At 49.7% G+C, this 21,462-nt stretch overlaps 1 protein-coding gene across 3 annotated transcripts in view; it reads right to left on the bottom strand.

The window, feature by feature from the left end:
- The window catches only part of LOC140426872 (actin filament-associated protein 1-like 1), a 280,476-nt gene that overhangs the window by 113,078 nt on the left and 145,936 nt on the right, over nucleotides 1-21,462 (bottom strand). For all 3 annotated transcript variants that reach the window (XM_072512117.1, XM_072512116.1, XM_072512115.1), the window contains 2 exons: nucleotides 11,540-11,634; nucleotides 10,230-10,341 (listed from right to left, as the gene is read on the bottom strand). In XM_072512117.1, the coding sequence (XP_072368218.1) occupies nucleotides 10,230-10,341; nucleotides 11,540-11,634 (207 nt within the window). The remainder of the gene's footprint in view (nucleotides 1-10,229; nucleotides 10,342-11,539; nucleotides 11,635-21,462) is intronic.

Raw genomic sequence — 21,462 nt, forward strand, 5'->3', positions numbered from 1 at the left:
TTCATTTATTCTTGTTTTTATAAAAAATTATCTAGTATTTCCTCAGATGTTAAGCTGGCAAAGCTGGATGCAATGGGATTTAAGTTGAAAGAAATATAAATCATCTGAAGTTAGTGAATATCTTTGTGCCCCAGCCTGAGTTAGCTGATATTACAGTTCTGTCCATCATTGTCTAGAAAGAACAATATAGCGGCAGTCAAAGTACGCGGGAAAGATCTGATTGGATAGCTAATAAATCTTCAAGAATATCACAATACAGACTTTTCCCTTGGTAAGGATATTGAAGCAGATACACTTCATTTCTTTTTAGTCGTTCATGGGTTGTGGGTGTGGCTGACTAGGCCAGGATTTATTACCCATCCCTAATTTCCCTTGAGATGGTGATTGTGAACTGCCTTCTTGAAATGCTGCACCCACAGTGCTGTTAGGAAGGGAGTTCTAGGATTTTGACCCAGTGTCAGTGAAGGAATGTCGATGTGTTCCAAATCAGGGTGGTGTATGACATGGAGGGGAACTTGCTGGTGGTCGTGTTCCCATGCATCTGCTTCCCTTGTCCTTCTTGGTGGTAGAAGTCACAGGTTTGGAATGTGTAAATAAAATAGAGGGGGACAAAGTAGGTCAGAGGTATGCTGGCGCAATGGCCTTGCCCAAATAATAATTTGTAACACTTCGATCCTTAGGCATCAGATTAAAAACGACTCAGTGGAATTAATCACCGAAACAACACCATAAATCATATTATCCATCGGTAAAAAATTAGGGATTGTACAGCAATCATGATTAACGGGCCATGAAAGGCTTAGATATTTTCAAAAAAATTCCAGTCAGTATTGTGTGGTCTCTTTGTTGGCAATACTAGAGACATCAAGATAATTGCTCACCCAAAAGAAATTTGCAACTTTACCTGAAAAAGTTCAATTTGAGTACATTTTGTTTTTCGTCTACTTTTCATGGCTTGAATAGAAAGAACAACAGCATTAAGACTCAAACATCTTGTGGGGGCTGCGGTGTCACTGAAGTTAATTAATCCAGGCAAAAACCTGTACCCATCAGTATGCACCTAGGTAAGGTAGGCCATTACAAGCTATTTCAGCTTGTCCAGAATAAGGTGAGATGGCCTTGCTTGAAAGCAGGCAAATTCAAAACTAATCAGTGAAAACAAATGAGGGAATGGCCAATCTATGAAACAGATTTCATGGGGGGATGGTATTGATTAATTCAATTGCAAAGTAACACTTCTGACAGTGCAGCACTCCCTCAGCATTGGATGTAAGTAGCAACCTAGAATAGCCTGACTGTAGCTGCTTGATGACTAGTCTAGCACATGGCAAGACATGTAAGAACCCAGCCATACTATCTGTGGTAAACCACTGTTACACCTTTATTAGGTGATGTAAGGTAGGACCTGTACTACAGGTTCGCCGGTAGGCCCTGCCTGCTGGCTCCGCCCAGTAGGCGGAGTATAAATATGCGTGTCCTCCATTCAGCAGCCATTTCGCCAGCTGCGGTAGGAGGCCACACATCTTAGAGCAATAAAGCCTCAGTTGTATCCAACTCTAGTCATTGTTCAATTGATTGTGCATCAATTTATTGCTCTAAGATTTTCTAAAAGATGGACCTCCATATCAAGCCAAATCGCCTGTAGCTGGATCCGCAATCAAGCGACGCCAAAAAGGACTTTAATCACTGGCTAGCTTGCTTCGAGGCATATATCAACTCAGCGACCACCCCTGTTCCGGAGGCTCAGAAGATACAGATCCTATACTCAAGGTTGAGCTCCAAAGTGTTTCCGCTGATCCAGGATGCCCCGAACTACGCCGACGCCATGGCGCTTCTCAAAGAAAACTACGCACAGACGACGAACACGCTCTTCGCCAGACATGCACTCGCCACTCGCTCTCAACTCCCTGGTGAGTCCATAGAAGACTGCTGGTGGGCCCTAATCCCACTCATCCGGGACTGTGACTGTCAGGCCGTTATGGCCACAGAACATTCGAACCTCCTTATGCGGGATGCGTTCGTTTCGGGGATTGGGTCGGACCTCATACGCCAAAGACTGTGAGAAGGGGCCACGCTCGACCTAGCTGAGACAAAGAAGCGAGCACTTTCTATGACGGTCGCCTCACGCAACATTCAGACCTACCCCCCCAGCCGCGCGGCCCACCCCTCCTACGCATCATGAACCCCACAGACGGCCGCCCCAGCGGGGGCCTTTCTCAGCCAGTACGCTTGCGCCATGCACCAGCCCGCGCACCCCGGGGGTCCCCGATATTACTTCTGCGGCCAGCAGAAACACCCTTGCCAACGCTGCCCGGCCCGCGTGGCCCTTTGCAAAGCTTGCGGCAAAAAGGGGCACTTTGTTGCAGTGTGCCAGGCCCGCACAGTCACCGCTAACGCACCCACCCCCCTAGTCTACACACAATGGGCGCCACCATCTTCGTCTCCCCGGACCACGCCAGTGGGCGCCGGCATCTTCACCTCCCGGGGCCACGCGCGGCCAGTGGGTGCCGCCATCTTGTCCAACCCCCGCAACGTGTGGCCCATGGCGCTGCCATTTTGTCCCCGACAGGATCTTCGGGCACCGCCATCTTGTCTCCCCCACGGGGCATGGACACCGACAGCATTCCAGGACCTGGGCCCCCCAGGCTCCCCATCATCTGACGCCAGCGACGACCGACCACGACTTGTCTCACTGACGATCGACCAGTCTTGTCTGCACAACCTGCCCACCGCATCGACCAGCGTGAAAATCAACGGCCACGTGACCTCTTGCTTGCTGGACTCCGGGAGCACCGAAATCTTCATACACCCGGATACTATAAGGCGCTGCTCCCTCGCGGTACACCCCGCCAATCAAAGAATCTCCCTGGCCTCCGGATCCCATTCCTTCGCGATCAGGGGTACTGTACGGTCACACTCACGGCCCAGGGCGTGGAATTCAGCGGCTTTCGCCTCTACATCCTCCCTCACCTCTGCACTGCTCTACTACTCGGCCTGGACTTCCAGTGCAATCTCCAGAGCCTAACCCTCAAATTCGGCGGGCTCCTACCACCCCTCACTGTGTGCGGCCTTGCGACCCTAAATGTCGATCCGGCTTCTCTCTTCGCAAGTCTAACCCCGGATTGCAAACCCGTCGCCAGAGCAGACGGTACAGCACCCAGGACAGGACCTTCATTACGTCCGAGGTCCAGCGGCTGCTTCAGGAAGGCATCAACGAGGCCAGCAACAGCCCCTGGAGAGCCCAAGTGGAAGTCGTTAAAACTGGGGAGAAACCAAGAATGGTCGTGGACTACAGCCAGACCATCAATCGGTACATGCAGCTCAACGCGTACCACCTCCCACGCATATCTGTTATGGTCAATCAGATTGCACAGTACCGGGTCTTCTCAACGGTATATCTCAAATTCGCCTACCACCAACTCCACATTCGTAAATCAGACCATCCATACACTGCTTTTGAGGCGGACGGTCGTCTCTATCACTTCCTCAGGGTTCCCTTTGGCGTCACTAACGGGGTCTCAGTCTTCCAAAGGGAGATGAACCGAATGGTCGTCCGGCATGGTTTGCGGACCACCTTCCCGTATCTAGACAACGTTACCATCAGCGGCCATGACCAGCAGGACCACGATGCCAACCTTGCCAAATTTCTCCACACCGCCACTCTCGTCAACCTCACCTACAAGGAGAAGTGCATGTTTAGCACGACCCGCTTAGCCATACTTGGCTATGTGGTCCAGAACGGGGTTCTGGGGCCTGATCCCGACCGCATGCGCCCCCTCATGAAGCTCCCCCTTCCCCACTGCCCCAAGGCCCTCAAACACTGCCTGGGGTTCGTCTCATACCACGCCCAGTGGATCCCAAACTATGCGGACAAGGCCCGCCCACTCATAGAGTCCACACACTTTCCCCTGGCGGCCGTGGTACAACAGGCCTTCGCCAGTATCAGAGCCGATATTGCCAAGGCCGGGATGCACGCAGTAGACGAGACACTGCCCTTTCAAGTAGAGAGCGACGCATCGGACTTCGCCCTAGCCGCCACCCTCAATCAGGCAGGCTGACCCGTGGCAGTCTTCTCCCGCACACTTCATGCCTCAGAAATTCGTCACTCATCCGTCGAAAAAGAGGCCCAAGCTATTGTTGAGTCTGTGCGGCATTGGAGGCATTACCTGGCCGGCAGGAGATTCACCCTCCTCACTGACCAACGATCGGTAGCCTTCATGTTCAATAACACACAGTGGGGCAAGATCAAAAACGATAAAATCTTGCGGTGGAGAATCGAGCTCTCCGCCTATAATTACGAGATTTTGTATCGCCCCGGCAAACTCAACGAGCCCCCAGATGCCCTATCCCGAGGTACATGTGCCAGTGCACAAGTAGACCGACTCCGGGCCCTGCATGACAGCCTTTGTCACCGGGAGTCACATGGTTGTACCATTTTGTCAAGGCTCGCCATCTGCCCTACTCCGTCGAGGAAGTACGGACAATCACCAGGGACTGCCAGGTCTGTGCGGAGTGCAAGCCGCACTTCTACCGGCCGGACCGTGCGTGCCTGATGAAGACCTCCCGCCCCTTTGAACGCCTCAGGATGGATTTGAAAGGGCCCCTCCCCTCCACCAACCGAAACACGTGTTTCATCAGTGTGGTCGATGAGTACTCCAGATTCCCCTTCGCCGACCCATGCCCCGATATGACGTCTGCCACCGTTATCAAAGCCCTAAACACTATCTTCGCTCTGGTCGGTTTCCCCGCCTACTTCCACAGTGACAGAGGATCCTCATTCATGAGCGATGAGCTGCGTCCGTTCCTGCTCAGCAGGGGTATCGCCTCCAGCAGGACGACCAGCTATAACCCCCGGGGAAACGGGCAGGTAGAGAGGGAGAACGGGACGGTATGGAGGGCCGTAAAACTGGCCCTACTGTCCAGGAGCCTCCCAGCCTCTTGCTGGCAAGAGGTCCTCCCTGATGCACTCCACTCCATTCGGTCACTGCTGTGCACCGCCACTAACAACACACCCCATGAATGTCTTTTTGCCTTCCCCAGGAGGTCCACATCCGGGGTGTCGCTCCTGACTTGGCTCGCAGCTCCAGGACCAGTCCTGCTCCGTAGGCACGTCCGACTCCACAAGGCGGACCCGTTTGCTCCATGCAAACCCCCAGTGTGCCTACGTGGCGTACACCGACGGCCGCCACGATACTGTCTCCCTCAGGGACCTGGCACCAGCAGGTTCCACATGCACACACCCCTCCGGCCCGGCGCCACCCTCCCCTCCCCCGGCACTCCCAGCATTAACCCCACCAGGACCATTCGTCTTTCCCCTGCCCATGCCCGAGGATGAAGAGGATTTTGGGAAGCTCCCGGAGTCACTGAACATCAGGCCAGCATCGACATCGCCGCCACCATTAGTCGCTCCCAGCGGAACATCAAGGCACCAGACCGGTTAAACCTCTAACTTGTCCGCCGGACTTCAAAAGACTTTTTTCTTCTGCTCAAATACTGTAAATATAGATTCATTGCTGTATATAGTTCTCCACCATCCCCGCTGGACTCAATTTTAACAGGGGGTGAATTTGGTCAACCACTGTTACACCTTTATTAGGTGATGTAAGGTAGGACCTGTGCTACAGGTTCGCAGGTTCGCTGGCTCCGCCCAGTAGGCAGAGTATAAATATGCGTGTCCTCCATTCAGCAGCCATTTCACCAGCTGCTGTGGGAGGCCATACATCTTAGAACAATAAAGCCTCAGATGTATCCAACTCTAGTCTTTGTTCAGTTGATCGTGCATCACTGTCCATTGAAAATCAAACCAAATTGTTCATGTGATTTACTCTCATCAGTCGAACCCACTGGTTAAATTACATGGCCCTTGGCTACTTCCCCTTCTTGCGGCTCGATTACAATCTACCAATATCCCACTTGGCCCTCAGTATTTTTCTGTGAATATCATTGGTCCAACCAGATATTATCCATCCCGCTGAACCCGTTTTCTAGCGGTGCGCACCCGCCGGCAACGGGATTCTCCGTCCCGGCAGCCAGCCGGTTTACCATTCACAATGGTTTACCATTGTGGGCACCCCCATGCCATCTGTAAATTCGCGGGTGTGAGTGCGCTGCCGGCAAAACGGAGGACCCCCAATGGAGAATACAGCCTCTGATTTTTTTTCCCTGTGTTTTGAGTTGGTTTCTAAAAGATTTGCACTCAGTTTGGTTAGAAACCAACTGCAGCAAAAGGTGGAAACAATTTGTCTTGTTTTTAATTCACCAGCCGAGGTAAAGGGCAAAGGTAAATAGAGCAGGATATGACCAAAGTTAAAATGATAAGAGAGAAGCTGAGTGCTTGTTGGTGACCAAAAGGTGAGGTTTACAAAACTTATAGGAGTAAGTGAAGACTGAGGGATGGAAGAATCTCGACAGTTTTGAGGCCTGTGAAAACAATGAGCGAAGGCAGGAAATGCACAATCAATCTTTCAATCTCTTGAAAAAAGCGATTCCCATTTTGTCATGAATAGTGGGGAGTTTCTCAGAGCCTGCAGTGCTATCAAACGGGACGTTATTTTCCTTTTTGCCTAGGTCGGACACGCCCGACAGAAGCCGCACTATGTCACTTCCTGCACTTCAGTGCAGGAAGAGATTAGAACGCCATTTTAAAATGCCGCCCCAATCTTTCAATCCTCTAGCCACTCCACTGCGGTCTCTGGACCCCCCCTGTCCAGCGCGGAAGAAAGGAGGCCCCCAGCCCGAGAGGCCGGCCCGCCTATCGGTGGGCCCTGATCAGGCCATGCCACAACGGAGGCACTCCCTGGGATCGATCCCCCCTCCCCCAACAGGCCACGCCCGCACCCGTCCACGGCGAGGTCCTGCCGGCTGAGAGCAGATTAGAACGGCACTGGCAGGACTCAGGTTTTTTGCTATGGCTGCTCGTCCCATCCCGGGCCGAGAATCTCTGCGGAGAATCACATCCCGGCGGCGTGGCGTGATTCGCGCCGGTCGCGGGGATTGTCCGGCCCGGCCCAGGGTTCTGTCAATCTCCTACTGGAGAATTCCTGCAGATATTCCAGGCAATTACTTTATTTTTGATGCTAAATATCATCATATATCGACATTAGAGTCAAAATTGTACTGAATAAGGAGTTAGTATTTCAGGCATTCAAATGCAATGAACACATTTCGCTTTCACATACTTACAAAATTGAAGCAAAATTCACTTCAGTGTCATTACAATCCTTGGGAGTGGAAATGTGCAATGTCTTAGTTGTTAATTTATGGGATAGGACCTATCTCAGCTGCAGAGAGAAGCAGCAAAGCTTCAGAGAATATTTCAGGAGTCTTACTAAATTTATAATCTTATTTGATGACATTAAATCCACTGCTTCATTCCACAACCTGATAAACAACAATTCAATCTGCTGTGTGGAATCCAGATTATAGTGCTAATTTAAAAAATGGCCATCTGTTTAGTACAAGATTATTTTGATGACCAGGGACATCAATGTGAAAGCAAACTCTTTGCAGAAGAGTTTTAATCAAACACAGATTGCAGGCTACTGGAGCTGCGAAATGGGGTCCTGAGAAAGTGGTATTCTCTGGTTTAATTAGGACATTGCTTACATTGCAATATTTTATTAACTGCATAAATATTTAAAAGTTGAAGAGATGCAAGCCCACATTGAAGAGGAGCTTGGTTGTTCCCGCATTTGTATCTTACTGACCTGGGACTTGTTCAGCAAGCCTTCTGGATTCAAGTTTCAGCTGTCTGTCTGCTTTATAACCTGGAGGCAGACCAGACTGAACCACTGCATGATGGCAGTTGATGAATCAGTAAGATTTTGACCTTCATTTGTGGTCAAGTATATAAACTTGATTAAAAGATTTCAACATAAATAATACAGAAAATTAACCGTTATAAAACAACCATTCATCACTCCTGACTTTGGGCCATGTACAATTGTTTGAATCATTCTCAAACAAATACCACGAGTGGGATGGGTAACAATTTACAGTCTCACAGGGCAGATTTTATGATTTTTTATTCCAAAAGTGTTGGCTGCGATTTTGTGCCCATGTTCGTTGCGGGTGCAAACAGTGACGTGGGCACCAAATATTGTGAGAATCGGTAAACAAGAATCTTGTCGGCGAGATCTCATTTCCCGATTCTCCCCAATCCCCTGCCGGTGACATAACGAGATTCTTGGCCTTTCATTTAAATGCATTATTACCTAATGAACGGGCTTCCCCGCTGTATTGTCATTGGGATCTCCCGCCTTGCCAACCTAACGTCATATTGGCGAGATTTACAAGAAGTTTTTCGAAACGGAAACCTGGGGCAGGATTCTCCGACCCTCCACGCTGAAATCACGCTCGGCACAGGGGAGGAGAATTACACAAAATAGGCTCCCACGCCGGCACGCGATTCTCCAACAACCTGAGAATGCCGCCATTCGTGCGCGCGCGATCGACGTGCCGCTAGTCGGGGGCCGTTGGAAAAGGTCCCCCCCGCGGCGATTCTCCGCACTTGACGGGCCGAGTGGCTGCCGAGTTCCGCTGGCGTGGTTCTAATGTGGTTCCACCCACGGGAACTCGGAGTTGCGGCTGATGTGGTCTTTATGGTGGAGGGGTGGGGATCGGACACCGGGGGGGCCTCGACGACGGGCAGGCTCGCGATCGGGGGCCACCGATCGGCTGGACGACGCAATCCGGGAGCAACCTATCTTCCTCCGCGCGGGTCCACTGTGTGGCTCCGCCATGTCAGCAACGCCTGTGCCAAGCTGGGTTGCTGTGTACATGCGCGGACCCGCTTGCAGCCGCCGTGCGCATGCGCGGCCTGTCCAGCAGGGCCCCAACGGCAGCCAGAGCTGCGGTTTGCATGCCGGAGGCCTGCTAGCCCCCTGGAGAATGGGGAATCACCCCGTATTTGCGAGGAAAAAGTCTGGAGTGATTCTTGCCCGTTTTCCGGTAGGCGTGGGGACTTGGTCCCCCAAAGGGAGAAAGCAGAGGGCAGCCTGCCAGCTGCCTTTTCCCGCCAAAATCTTTGGAAAAATAATGAAAGGGGCAGGACCCACGACAACACGCCTGTCCTCTTTTGCATTCAGCGCCTCTTTTCCTCCTCAGAGGAAGTGTCCTCAGCGGAGTAGACAATCCCATCTGCAGAAATGCAGATGGCACTGTCCTGTGCACTGAAGGCTGCACTGGGCTGAAATGCTTTGGCAGCATTGATTGAAAAAAGTCCTCAGATAAATGCTAGCAAAGCAAATGCTTCAAGAAAACACAGGAAAGGGTCTAATACTTCAAGACTAAAACAACGGCAAACTTCACCTGAACCCTTAATAAGAGCCAAAGCTCCAGCTCACTTTTATCCTGCCCTTGGATGAGAAAAATGAAAAAAATGGGATGGCTGTCTGCCCATGCACTGACCTACAAACGCACGGGGGCAACGTGAAATTAGAGTTGATTGTACTCTTAATGGCCTTAACTAGCTCAGCAATTGTCGATGAGTATGCAATGACGTTGGGACACATTCCCAACGTCTTTTACACTCTTCCAGCTCAGAAGAAAATATTGTGAAAAATTCAGGCCTGTGTCTCTTTTTCTCTTCATTCATGTGATGTGGGCATCAATGGCAAGGTCAGCATTTATTGTTGATCCCTAACTGCCCTCAGGTAGGTGATGGTGAGCCACCTTACTTAACTACAACTCTGTACCTTGCTAGGCCATTTCAGAGTTAAGAGTCAACTACATTGCAGTGAGCCACATAGACACCTAACTGGGTAAGGATGTCAAATTTCCTTCACTGAAAGACATGAGTGAATCAGGTGGGTTTTTAATGACAATTTTGTCATTTTGTGGTCACTTTTACTGATGTAGCTTTTTAATTCCTGGATATTATTTAATCAGCTGAATTCCAATTCCTCAACTGCCGTGGTGAAATTTGAACACGTGTTCCTGGATCATTATTCTAAACCTCTGGATTATTAGCCCAACAATATGATTAACATGCTACCTGCACAGACTTCAATTTAACTGCACTTCCAGCCAGAGGTAAAGCACACACTCATTCGTTCAAGGGAGGCTTATCAGATGAAAGGAAACCGATGAACCAGCAGAATAATCCTTTTTGAATCCAGCATTTCTGGCTTACTATTTCAATTATTTGGTAAGAAAACAACAGCTCTGTCACTTTAAAATAAAAGATAGAAGGTTCAGGTGCTGCCTCCTCATATGAACAGGATACCTACTGCGAGAGGTGATGTATTCGGGAACTTTTCCTGGGCTTAATGGAACAGCTTCTTCATAATAACCTTCAGGTGGTGGCGTTGTGGGGAGCGGGGGTGGTGTATCAGATATTCCCTGAATAAGAGAAAAACTTGTTTTATAAATCAGAATCTCAGTGCTTTTATTTCTATGATTACTGTATCTGTGCACAGAAAGGTTTCACTAACGGTGGTAACAACTGGCTCACCTGTTTTACTGACGTCTGCGGAGAAAAAAAGGAAGACTTGCATTTGCATTACATTTCTAACACTGCCAGATGTCTTAAAATATTTGAAGTGAATGAAGTATTTTTTGAGATGTAGTCACTGTTATCGTGCACCAGCTAACGATTGTGATAATGACCAGAAAATCAATTTCTTTCGAAACTGAGGGATAAATATTGGCCAGGACGCAAGGGATACCTCCAGTGTCTTGGGATTTTTACACCCACCCTAGCAGGCAAATAGGGCCTCACTTTAATACTTAATTGAAAAGGTCTCTGAAGGTGCAACGGTCCCTCAGTGCAGTGCTGGAGTGTCAGCCTTAATTTTCGCGCTCGAGTTCTGGAGTGGCACTTAAACACAGACCCTTGTGATTCAGAGATGAAGGTGCTACAAATTGAGCCACAGCTGACATGGGATAAATATTGACCAAGACAACAGGAAGAACTTTCCTGCTTTTCATTGAATAGCATCATGGGATCGTTTACATTCACCCGAGAAGGCAGACATGGCTTTGGTTAAATGTTTCATCCAAAAGTACATCAAGTCTTGGCCAAATCTGGCCAACACCAGCTGCCAATTATATCAGGTGGTTGACATAATGAACAACAACCAAATCCAAAGCTCAACATAAGTCCTTAATCTATTTGGTGTCCTTGTCGTCTTTGCCTTGCTTTTAAGGGCTTTATTCCAAGCTTCTTTCCCCGAATTGTCAGCTATTCAGGGGTTTTATTTTGTAGGTTGACTTGTATGAAGATTTTAACTGTGAAGACTACTCAACAGTGGGGAAAATTGATTCTTCAGTACAATCCAATGATCTCAATATTCAATCAGTTATATTGCCCCCCTTCAAAAAATGCCACAATTAACAAAAAAATTTAAAATCATACCAAATTCTACTTATTCATTGAACACATTTTTTGATTAAGCACAAGGGTTTGTTACAGTCAACATATCAATGATTCGAGCTATTATTGGTTTGATTTGTCAGAAATAAAATCATGACTACTCCCCTTTGCTACACTGATGTTTTTATACAAAATAAACAAAGAGTCCAGGTACTCAACACTCACCAATTTGGAATGAGGAGTTTCTGGTAATGGCATATTAATCTGGTTTCCATCCTTATACTCCTCCTGCATATCTTTAAGGTCACGTAGTTCACAATCTGCATTTACACAAGAAAAAGTCATACTTTAACTGCTGTGATAATAGCACAAATGTGTTCAGAAAGTGGTTTAGCTTAGTAATTCGTGTTAGTTGCATATTCTTTACAGAGGGAGTGTCACAGGAACATGAAGTAAGAGGTTTATTATCATGAATGAGGTGATGATTGATTCCCAAGTGCTGCCATTGTTCAGAATGTAAATAAGTGTTATAACCTACCCCTTCATATAGTCTGTTCTCTTCACAATGTTCATTGATAATTCATTGTTGGTAGTAGCATTATTTTTTGTAATACTTTATTATGGCTGTGTTGTCTACATTTTCTTCCCTGTCTTAGGTATCCTGTGCCACATATATACGACTTATTTCAATGTTTCTTAACCGTCTGATAACTAGAAGGAAATTTAATTTGTCTTCCCTTTCTTTTAAAAGACCTAACTTCATTTTCTCACAATGTTGGTAGCAATATCAAGAAATAACATAAGGACATAAGAACTAGGAGCAGGAGTAGGCCATCTGGCCCCTCGAGCCTGCTCCACCATTCAATGAGATCATGGCTGATCTTTTGTGGACTCAGCTCCACTTTCCGGCCCGAACACCATAACCCTTAATCCCTTTATTCTTCAAAAAACTATCTATCTTTATCTTAAAAACATAAAAAAAAAATATATATATATTTATTAAAGTTTTCTAACACAATTTTTCTCCCTTACAAACAATAACCACCCCCCCCCCCCCCCCCCCCCCGCCCCGTAACAAAAAAACCCGAGAAATCGCGCAGAGCAAGATATATACATGGCAAAATGATATATTTACACAGCTTTGTACACTGGCCCTCTCCCATACGTGCCAGTTTCCCCAACCGTTCATGTTATCTCTTGCTCATCCACCCTCCCAGGCAGTACCCCGCCACCCCCACCCCCCCCCCATGGTGCTGACTGACCTTCCTCTAACGCTCGCGAGATAGTCTAGGAACGGTTGCCACCGCCTGTAGAACCCCTGCGCAGACCCTCTCAAGGCGAACTTAATCCTCTCCAACTTTATAAACCCAGCCATATCATTTATCCAGGCCTCCACGCTGGGGGGCTTCACCTCCTTCCACACTAGCAAGATCCTTCGCCGGGCTACTAGGGACGCAAAGGCCAGAATGCCGGCCTCTTTCGCCTCCTGCACTCCCGGTTCGTCCACTACTCCAAATATTGCTAGCCCCCAGCTTGGCTTGACCCGGACTTTCACCACCTGAGATATTGCTCCCGCCACTCCTCTCCAGAACCCCTCCATTGCCGGGCATGACCAAAACATATGGACATGGTTCGCCGGGCTCCCTGAGCACCTTCCATATCTGTCCTCCACCCCAAAGAACCTACTCAACCTCGCCCCTGTCAAGTGCGCTCTGTGAACCCCTTAAATTGTATCAGGCCGAGCCTGGCACACGAGGAGGAGAAATTAACCCTACCTAGGGCATCAGCCCACAGACCTTCCTCGATCTCCTCCCTCAGCTCCTCCTCCCATTTACCCTTCAAGTCTTCTACAAGCGCTTCCCCATCTTCTTTCAACTCCTGGTGTATTTCTGACACCTTGCCCTCCCCGACCCATACACCCGAGATCACCCTATCTTGAACTTCTTGTGCCGGGAGCAACGGGAATTCCCTCACCTGTCGCCTCACAAAAGCCCTCACCTGCATATATCTAAAGGCATTTCCCGGGGGTAACTCGAACTTCTCCTCCAGTGCCCCTAGGCTCGCAAACGTCCCGTCGATGAACAGGTCCCCCATTCTTCCAATCCTCGCCCGATGCCAGCTCTGGAACCCCCGTCCATCTTCCCCGGGACAAACCGGTGGTTACCCCTGATTGGGGACCATACCGATGCTCCCATTGCACCCCTGTGCTGTCTCCACTGGCCCCAGATCCTTAGCGTTGCCGCCACCACCGGGCTCGTGGTATACTTTGTCGGCAAGAGCACAGCGTTGCCGTCACCAACGCCCCCAGGCTCGTTCCTTTACAGGACGCCATCTCCATCCTCTTCCATGCCACCCCCTCTCCCTCCATAACCCACTTGCGGATCATCACCACATTTGCTGCCCAGTAGTAGATCTCCAGGTTTGGCAGCGCCAACCCTCCTCGGTCCCTACTGCGTTCCAGGAACCCTCTCCTTACTCTCGGGGTCTTATTCGCCCACACAAACCCCATAATACTCCTGCCTACTCTCTTAAAAAAGGCCTTAGTGATCACGATGGGAAGGCACTGAAACACAAACAGAAACCTCGGAAGGACCACCATTTTGACCGACTGCACTCTACCCGCCAGCGAGAGCGGTAACATGTCCCATCTTTTGAAATCCTCCTCCATTTGCTCCACCAACCTCGTCAGATTCAGTTTATGTAGGGTCCCCCAACTCCTGGCTATCTGGATCCCCAGATCCCGAAAGCTCCCCTCCGCCCTCCTCAGCGGTAGGTCCCCTATCCCTCTTTCTTGGTCCCCCGCCTGTACTACAAAGAGCTCACTCTTCCCGACATTGAGCTTATAGCCCGAAAACTCCCCAAACTCCCTTAGAGTCTGCATGACCTCCACCATCCCCTCCAATAGATCCGCCACGTACAGCAACAGGTCATCCGCATATAGCGACACCCGATGCTCTTCTCCCCCTCGGACCACCCCCCTCCATTTATTAGACTCCCTCAATGACATGGCCAATGGTTTGATCGCCAATGCGAACAACAGGGGGGACAGGGGGGCACCCCTGCCTCGTCCCTCGGTACAGTCGAAAGTACTCCGACCTCCGCCGGTTCGTCACTACACTCGCCATCGGGGCTCTGTAAAGGAGCTTAACCCAACTGATAAACCCTCCCCCGAACCCAAACCTACGCAGCACCTCCCAGAGGTACTCCCACTCTACTCGGTCAAAAGCCTTCTCCGCGTCCATAGCTGCCAGTATCTCCGCCTCTCCCTCCTCCGATGGCATCATCATCACGTTTAAGAGCCGCCGCACGTTAGTGTTTAATTGCCTGCCCTTTACGAATCCCGTCTGGTCTTCATGGATCACCCCCGGGACACAGTCCTCGATCCTCGTGGCCAGCACTTTTGCCAGCAACTTTGCATCCACATTGAGGAGCGAGATCGGCCTGTACGATCCACATTGCAGTGGGTCCTTGTCCCGCTTTGGGATCAAAGAAATTGTCGCTTCCGACATTGTCGGGGGCAGGGTCCCCTCCTCTCTTGCCTCATTAAAGGTCCTCACCAGTGGCGGGGCCAACAGGTCTACGTACTTCCTGTAGAACTCCACCGGGAATCCGTCCGGTCCCGGGGCCTTCCCCGCCTGCATACTCCCCAAACCCTTGCTCAGCTCCTCCAACCCAATTGGTGCCCCCAAACCAGCCACCACTTGCTCCTCCACCCTCGGGAATCTCAGTTGGTCTAGGAATCGTCTCATCCCCTCTTTCCCCGCTGGGGACTGGGATCTGTACAGCTCTTCATAAAAGGCCTTAAATACCTCGTTTATTTTCGTCGCACTCTGAACCGTGGCTCCCCTTCCACCTTTGACTCCCCCTATTTCCCTCGCTGCCATCCTCTTACGGAGCTGGTGTGCCAGCATCCGACTAGTCTTTTCCCCATACTCGTAGGTCGCCCCCTGCGCTTTCCTCCACTGTGCCTCCACCTTCCCTGTGGTCAACAGGTCAAACTCCATCTGGAGCCGTCGTCTTTCCCCAAGTAATCTTTCCTCCGGGGCCTCTGCGTATCTCCTGCCCACTCTCAAAATCTCCCCCACTAACTTCTCCCTTTCCATACCCTCTGTCTTCTCCCTATGAGCCCTAATGGAGATTAGCTCTCCCCTGATCACCGCCTTCAACGCCTCCCATACCACCCCCACCCGCACCTCCCCGTTGTCGTTGGCCTCCAACTACCTTTCGATACACCCCCTCACCTTCCCACACACCACCTCGTCCGCCAGCAGTCCTACATCCAGCCGCCACAACGGGCGTTGGTCCCTCTCCTCTCCCAGCTCCAGTTCCACCCAGTATGGGGCATGGTCCGAAACGGCTATGGCCGAATACTCCGTCCCCTCCACCCTCGGGATGAGCGCCCTACCCAGAACAAAGAAATCTATCCGGGAGTAGGCTTTGTGTACATGGGAGAAGAAAGAAAATTCCCTGGCCTGCGGCCTTGCAAATCGCCATGGGTCCACTCCCCCCAACTGATCCATAAACCCCCTAAGTACCTTGGCCGCCGCCGGCCTCTTTCCAGTCCTTGATTTGGAGCGGTCCAGTGCTGGATCCAACACTGTATTGAAGTCCCCCCCATTATCAAGCCTCCTATCTCCAGGTCCGGAATGCGCCCCAACATGCGCTTCATGAATCCTGCATCATCCCAGTTCGGGGAGTATACGTTTACCAACAACCCCCCCCCCCCGCCGACTAGCCATCTCCTTTTCTGGGCCAGTCCCGTGTCCACGCCTCCCTCACCCTCCAGTCCCCCAGATGGGGGACCCCCGTCCCGACCACCTCTTCTGTGCCCCATTCCCTTTCAGCCAGTGCAGCAGCAACCCTTATTCCCCCCCCTTCCCCCCCTCCCCCCCCCCCGCTAGACCAGTCTAGCTTCTTTGCTCCCCCCATGTTACTCCCGTAAGTCAGCTGACGCCTGCTGACCCCGGCTTCCCCCGCCATCCCATTGACCTGCCCGTGTGGGAGTCTCCCAATCAATGTGCATTTCTTCGTTCCTCTTCCCGCCTTTCTTCCCGCGCGTGGGAAAAAAACCCGCGCTTTCCAGATCCCGCTCCGCCCCCTCTGGCGCAGCTCCTGTCACGGCCTTGTCTCTCTCCCCCAGCCCATGTAACATTTCCTGCGCGTGATTGACCCCCTATATACAACAACCATCACACATCAAACCCCAAAACATCCCCCCCACCCTCACAAACCCTCAGTTAGAGTCCAACTTTTCGGCTTGTACAAAGGTCCACGCCTCTTCAGGCGTTTCAAAGTAATAGTGTTGGCCCTTGTATGTGACCCACAGTCGCGCTGGCTGCAGCATTCCGAATTTCACTTCTTTCCGGTACAACGCCGCTTTTGCCCGGTTGAAACCCGTTCTCCGCTTTGCAACCTCCGTGCTCCAGTCCGGGTATATTCGGATCTCTGCATTATCCCACTTACTGCTCCGCTCCTTCTTGGCCCATCTCAGGACCCACTCTCTGTCCGTGAACCGGTGAAACCTCACCACCATCGCCCTTGGCGGCTCATTTGCCTGGGGCTTCCTCGCCAGCACCCGATGTGCCCCGTCCAACTCCAGCGGCCTCGAAGGGGCCTTCGTGCCCATCATCGCCTCGAGCATCGTGCTCGCGTATGCCCCGGCATCGGCCCCCTCCACTCCCTCAGGGAGACCCAGGATCCGCAGATTCTTTCTCCTCAACCTGTTCTCCAGGTCTTCGAGTCTTCCCGCCCACCTCTTATGTAGCGCCTCGTTCTGCTCCACTCTCACCACCAGGCCCACGAGCACGTCCTCGTTCTGACTGACTCTTTTCCTGGATCTTAACTTCGTGGGCCTTCTGGGTGATCCCGAGTCCTTCAATTGCCGAAAGCATAGGCGCCAACATCTCCTTGCGCATCTCCTCGCGCTGCTCCTCGAAGCAGCGCTTGATGAACTCCTGCAGCTCCCCTTTTTCCCTGGCCGCCGCCATTTTGTTTTCTTTCCCTCGCTTCTCCCGTTGCTCCAGTGCCGCTCCTTTGGCCATTGCACTTCTGGTCCGTTTCATAGAAGTTGGAGGGGGACCTCTCTCTTCCCTTCCCCACAGGTTGCGTCAAAAAAAGGTTCCATTGGGGCTCCTCTAGCGAGCCTGAAAGTCCGTGGTAGCGGGAGCTGCCGAATCATGCGGCTTAGCTCCGCATAGCCGCAACCGGAAGTCTCATCTTAAAAACATTTAATGAAGGAGCCTCTACTGCTTCACTGGGCAAGGAATTCCATAGATTCACAACCCTTTGGGTGAAGAAGTTCCTCCTAATGAAATGCTTCTTCATTCAGAGTGGTCAATCTGTGGAATAGACTTCTGGATTCAGCAGTACAGGCGAAAGCCTTGGGATCATGTAAGAAATATTGTAACAGGATATTATAAGAGAGAAGCTGAAGAATACTTTTGGATAAGTGTACCAAGGTCCTCCAAATGATCTTAATATCCACAATGATCTGTGAAGTGAAGAAATCTAATTGAAATGAAAAAATCCTCACTCAAGACTGTTTATATGGATGGTCTAAATGTCGTGTTATAGTGTCCAGAATGAAAAGGTAGACACAAACAGAACTTTGCCATATTCTGAACGTAAGGAGAGAAAAACGTAGTCTTAGCGATTTCTGCGAGAGATGTGTTTATGCTATTAGCTTGCTTTTTGTCCCTCATTGTTCAATCTGTCAGATTAATATTCCATTCATCAAAATATCATAAAACATCTGTCAATCTACATATCAACATGCACATTGAAAAAATTCCATCACCTATCGACATAAAAATCATAATTGCCTCATCTTTCCCAGGTACCAAAAAAAACCAAGTTAGCTCTCAGCACATCTAGACTGGCTCCTTGGAAATTCCAGCCACATTATGCATTCAGAGATGATGAATTATATGTTGTTTTTTTTTTTACAATGAGTTCCTGAAGAACTTCCGCCAATGAGAAAAACTACTGCTTCCAAATACTTATACTTCTTTTTTCAGAAATTTACAGTACCCAATTCTTTCTTTTTCCAATTAAAGGGCAAGTTAGTGTGGCCAATTCACCTACCCTGCACATCTTTGGGTTGTGGGAGTGAGACCCACGCTGACACGGGGAGAATGTGCAAACTTCCCGTTGGACAGTGACCCGGGGACTGGATCGAAACCGGGTCCTCAGTGCGGAGAGGCAGCCGTGCACTTATACTTCTAATATCATCTCCTTTCAGTAGCCTTTAGTGCTGTGCTTAACTAGCATACCTTTCAACTCATCGTAGGAAGTGATGTGAGACATACATGCAATAAAAATCTCATTAATAATAAAAACCAAATGACATAAAAGCTTTCAATTTGCACACTAAAATCCCATCAGTGAATATCCCTGTTCCCAGATATTGCCAACACAGCTGCGTGTATCCTGTGTACAGATTCAATTACTCTGGTATCAAAGTAATCAGCACGAACACAAACTAGTTTCTTTGAAGCTTGGTTTGTGTACTGCCATTCATTCGAAATGATCGCACAGCCAACGGATCAGATCAAAGCTCTGCAGTCCTGCCACATCCAATTGTGAATGGTGGTGCATTTGTAAACATGGGAGCAGCAGGCCCAACAAATATCCCCACCCTCAATGATAGGGGGGGGGGGGTGGGGGGGCAGCACATCAGTGTAAAAGATAAGGCTGAGGCATTTGCTACAATATTCAGCCAGCAGTTCCCAGTGGCTGATACAGTTCAGCCTCTTTATGATGTCACCAGCATCGCAGATAACAGCCCTCAGCGAATTTGAGAACTGGCTGAAGGCACTGGATACTGCAAAGGCTATGAGCCCTGACAATATTCTGGGCCGCAGTAGGACTGTTGATCTCTACTCCAGTAGTAGCTGTGCCCCTAGCCAGGCTGTTCCAGTGCAGTTACAACACTGGCATTTACTTGACAATATTGAAAATTACCCAGGTGTTGATTATCCACAAAAAGCAGGGAAAATCCACCAGGCTAATTAACACCAGTTTACTCTTGATAATCAACAAAATAATGGAAGGTGTCATGGACAGTGCTATCAAATGGCACTAACACAGCAGGAACCTGCTCACTGATGCTCAGTTTGAATTCTGCCAGGGCCACTCAGCTGCTGACCTCATGATATTTTTCTTCTTTGGCGATCACTCGCTAATGAGTATGGTTGTCCACCTAAGAAACTCTGTGTCACTTGTCATAGGTTCTGTGGGTCCTTGCGAGGCTGATGAGCCCATCCTAGAGCCACATCTTTGCCTGCATGTTTGGTAGGTATTTCGGGGAAGTTGGGTTGGTCCTTGGACTCTACATCGCTGGTATTTCCTTTCCGCGTCTCCTCTTTCCGTTGGGTGTCTTTGAATAATTGTATCCTTCAATCAGGAGATTCCTCCAAGTAGGTCTTTTCTAAACAACAGGTATTTATTTCCATGTCAACCCAATACCCGCGACCCACCTCCCGATGCCTTCCCGTACAAGCTCCCTGAACAGGTGCCAGAATGTGGTGACTAGGGGCTTTTCACAGTAACTTCATTGAAGCCTACTTGTGACAATAAGCGATTATTATTATTATACTTTATAACTCATATTCGAACTGAGTTTCAAATCATGCCCAATCCATACGTACACCCACCACCATTTTCCCTTATACCCCAATGCCAACTCCTCAGTATCTACCATGGGAAGACCTTAGGACTCATGCTGAGATTAAATAAAACAAATGTGTCTTTTATGCAAACCCATTCACTACATTTACATTCCATCAAGTGTTCAATCACTCATAGAAACAAACATTTAATTCAAGTGCCTAAACTCTTATAAAAACAGGCATCTGAACTCATAGCCCCACATCAAAGGGGCTGGTTTAGCACAGGGCTAAATTGCTGGCTTTGAAAGCAGACCAAAGCAGACTAGCAGCATGGTTCAATTCCCATACCAGCCTCCCCAAACAGGTGCCAGAATGTGGCGACTAGGGGCTTTTCACAGTAACTTCTTTTGAAGCCTCCTTGTGACAATAAGCGACTTCATTCATTTCTTCATTCATTCAAAGGCTTTCTTTAAAAAAATATATTTTTATTGCCATTTTCCAATTTTAACAGTTTGACAATATGACATATAAAGCACATATTTACAGAGTGTGAAGTTTCTTATGGACAATTTTACATATACCCCTTCTCTCAGCCCTCCCCTCCTGCTCCGCCCTCCTCCCCCGTTGATAGTTGGGCTCCCTCCTGGCACCACCTTTCACCCTGGATGTCGTATTGCTATATTCCTTTCCTTCCTTATGCGATTCCTGCCGTTACCCTTGTGGGTTTTCTGGGGGTGGGGTCTCTCCCTGCCCCCCCCCTTACTCTTTTTCCATATCTCTCCCTGATACTCCCCTGGGTTCCTTCTTTGCCTCCCCCCCCTCTCCCTTGTTCCTCTCTGCTTTGTGCGCTCTTGTCTGCCCTCATCGGTCCTCCCTCCCCCCTTTCTTCCTAATCACTATGAACTTTGAACAGGTCTTGAAAATGGCTGACGAATAGCCCCCATGCTTTGCGGAAGCCCTCGTCTGGCCCTCGGATGGTGTACTTGATCTTCAGGTAGAGAAATTTTGCCAGGTCTGCCAGCCAGTTTTCAGATGTGGATGGTGCTGCTGATCGGCAGCCAAGCAGGATTCTCCGGCGTGCGATTAGGGAAGCGAAAGCCAGGGCATTAGCCCCCTTCCTCATGTGTAGTTCTGGCTGCTCCTATACCCCGAAGATTGCCACTATCGGGCATGGCTTCACCTTCACCCTCACAACCTTGGATATCGCCTCGAAGAAGGCTGTCCAGGGCAGCACAGTGGCGCAGTGGTTAGTATTGCTGCCTCAATTAAGGGGCAACTTAGTGGGGCCAATCCACTTACCCTGCACATCTTTGGGTTGTGGGGATGAAACCCACGCAAACACGGAGTGTGCAAACTCCACACGTCACACGGAGAGTGACCCAGAGCCGGGATCGAACCTGGGACCTCGGCGCCGTGATGCAGCAGCGCTAACCACTGTGCCAGCGTGCTGTATTTACTCCAGAGATATTTTTTAAAACATTTAAAGGCCAGGAGATTCAAAATCTTTGACAGCTTGACAGTTCCAATGAGTTTGACAGT

This window comes from Scyliorhinus torazame, chromosome 7, assembly GCF_047496885.1.
Source record: "Scyliorhinus torazame isolate Kashiwa2021f chromosome 7, sScyTor2.1, whole genome shotgun sequence".
NCBI classification, from domain to species: domain Eukaryota; kingdom Metazoa; phylum Chordata; class Chondrichthyes; order Carcharhiniformes; family Scyliorhinidae; genus Scyliorhinus; species Scyliorhinus torazame.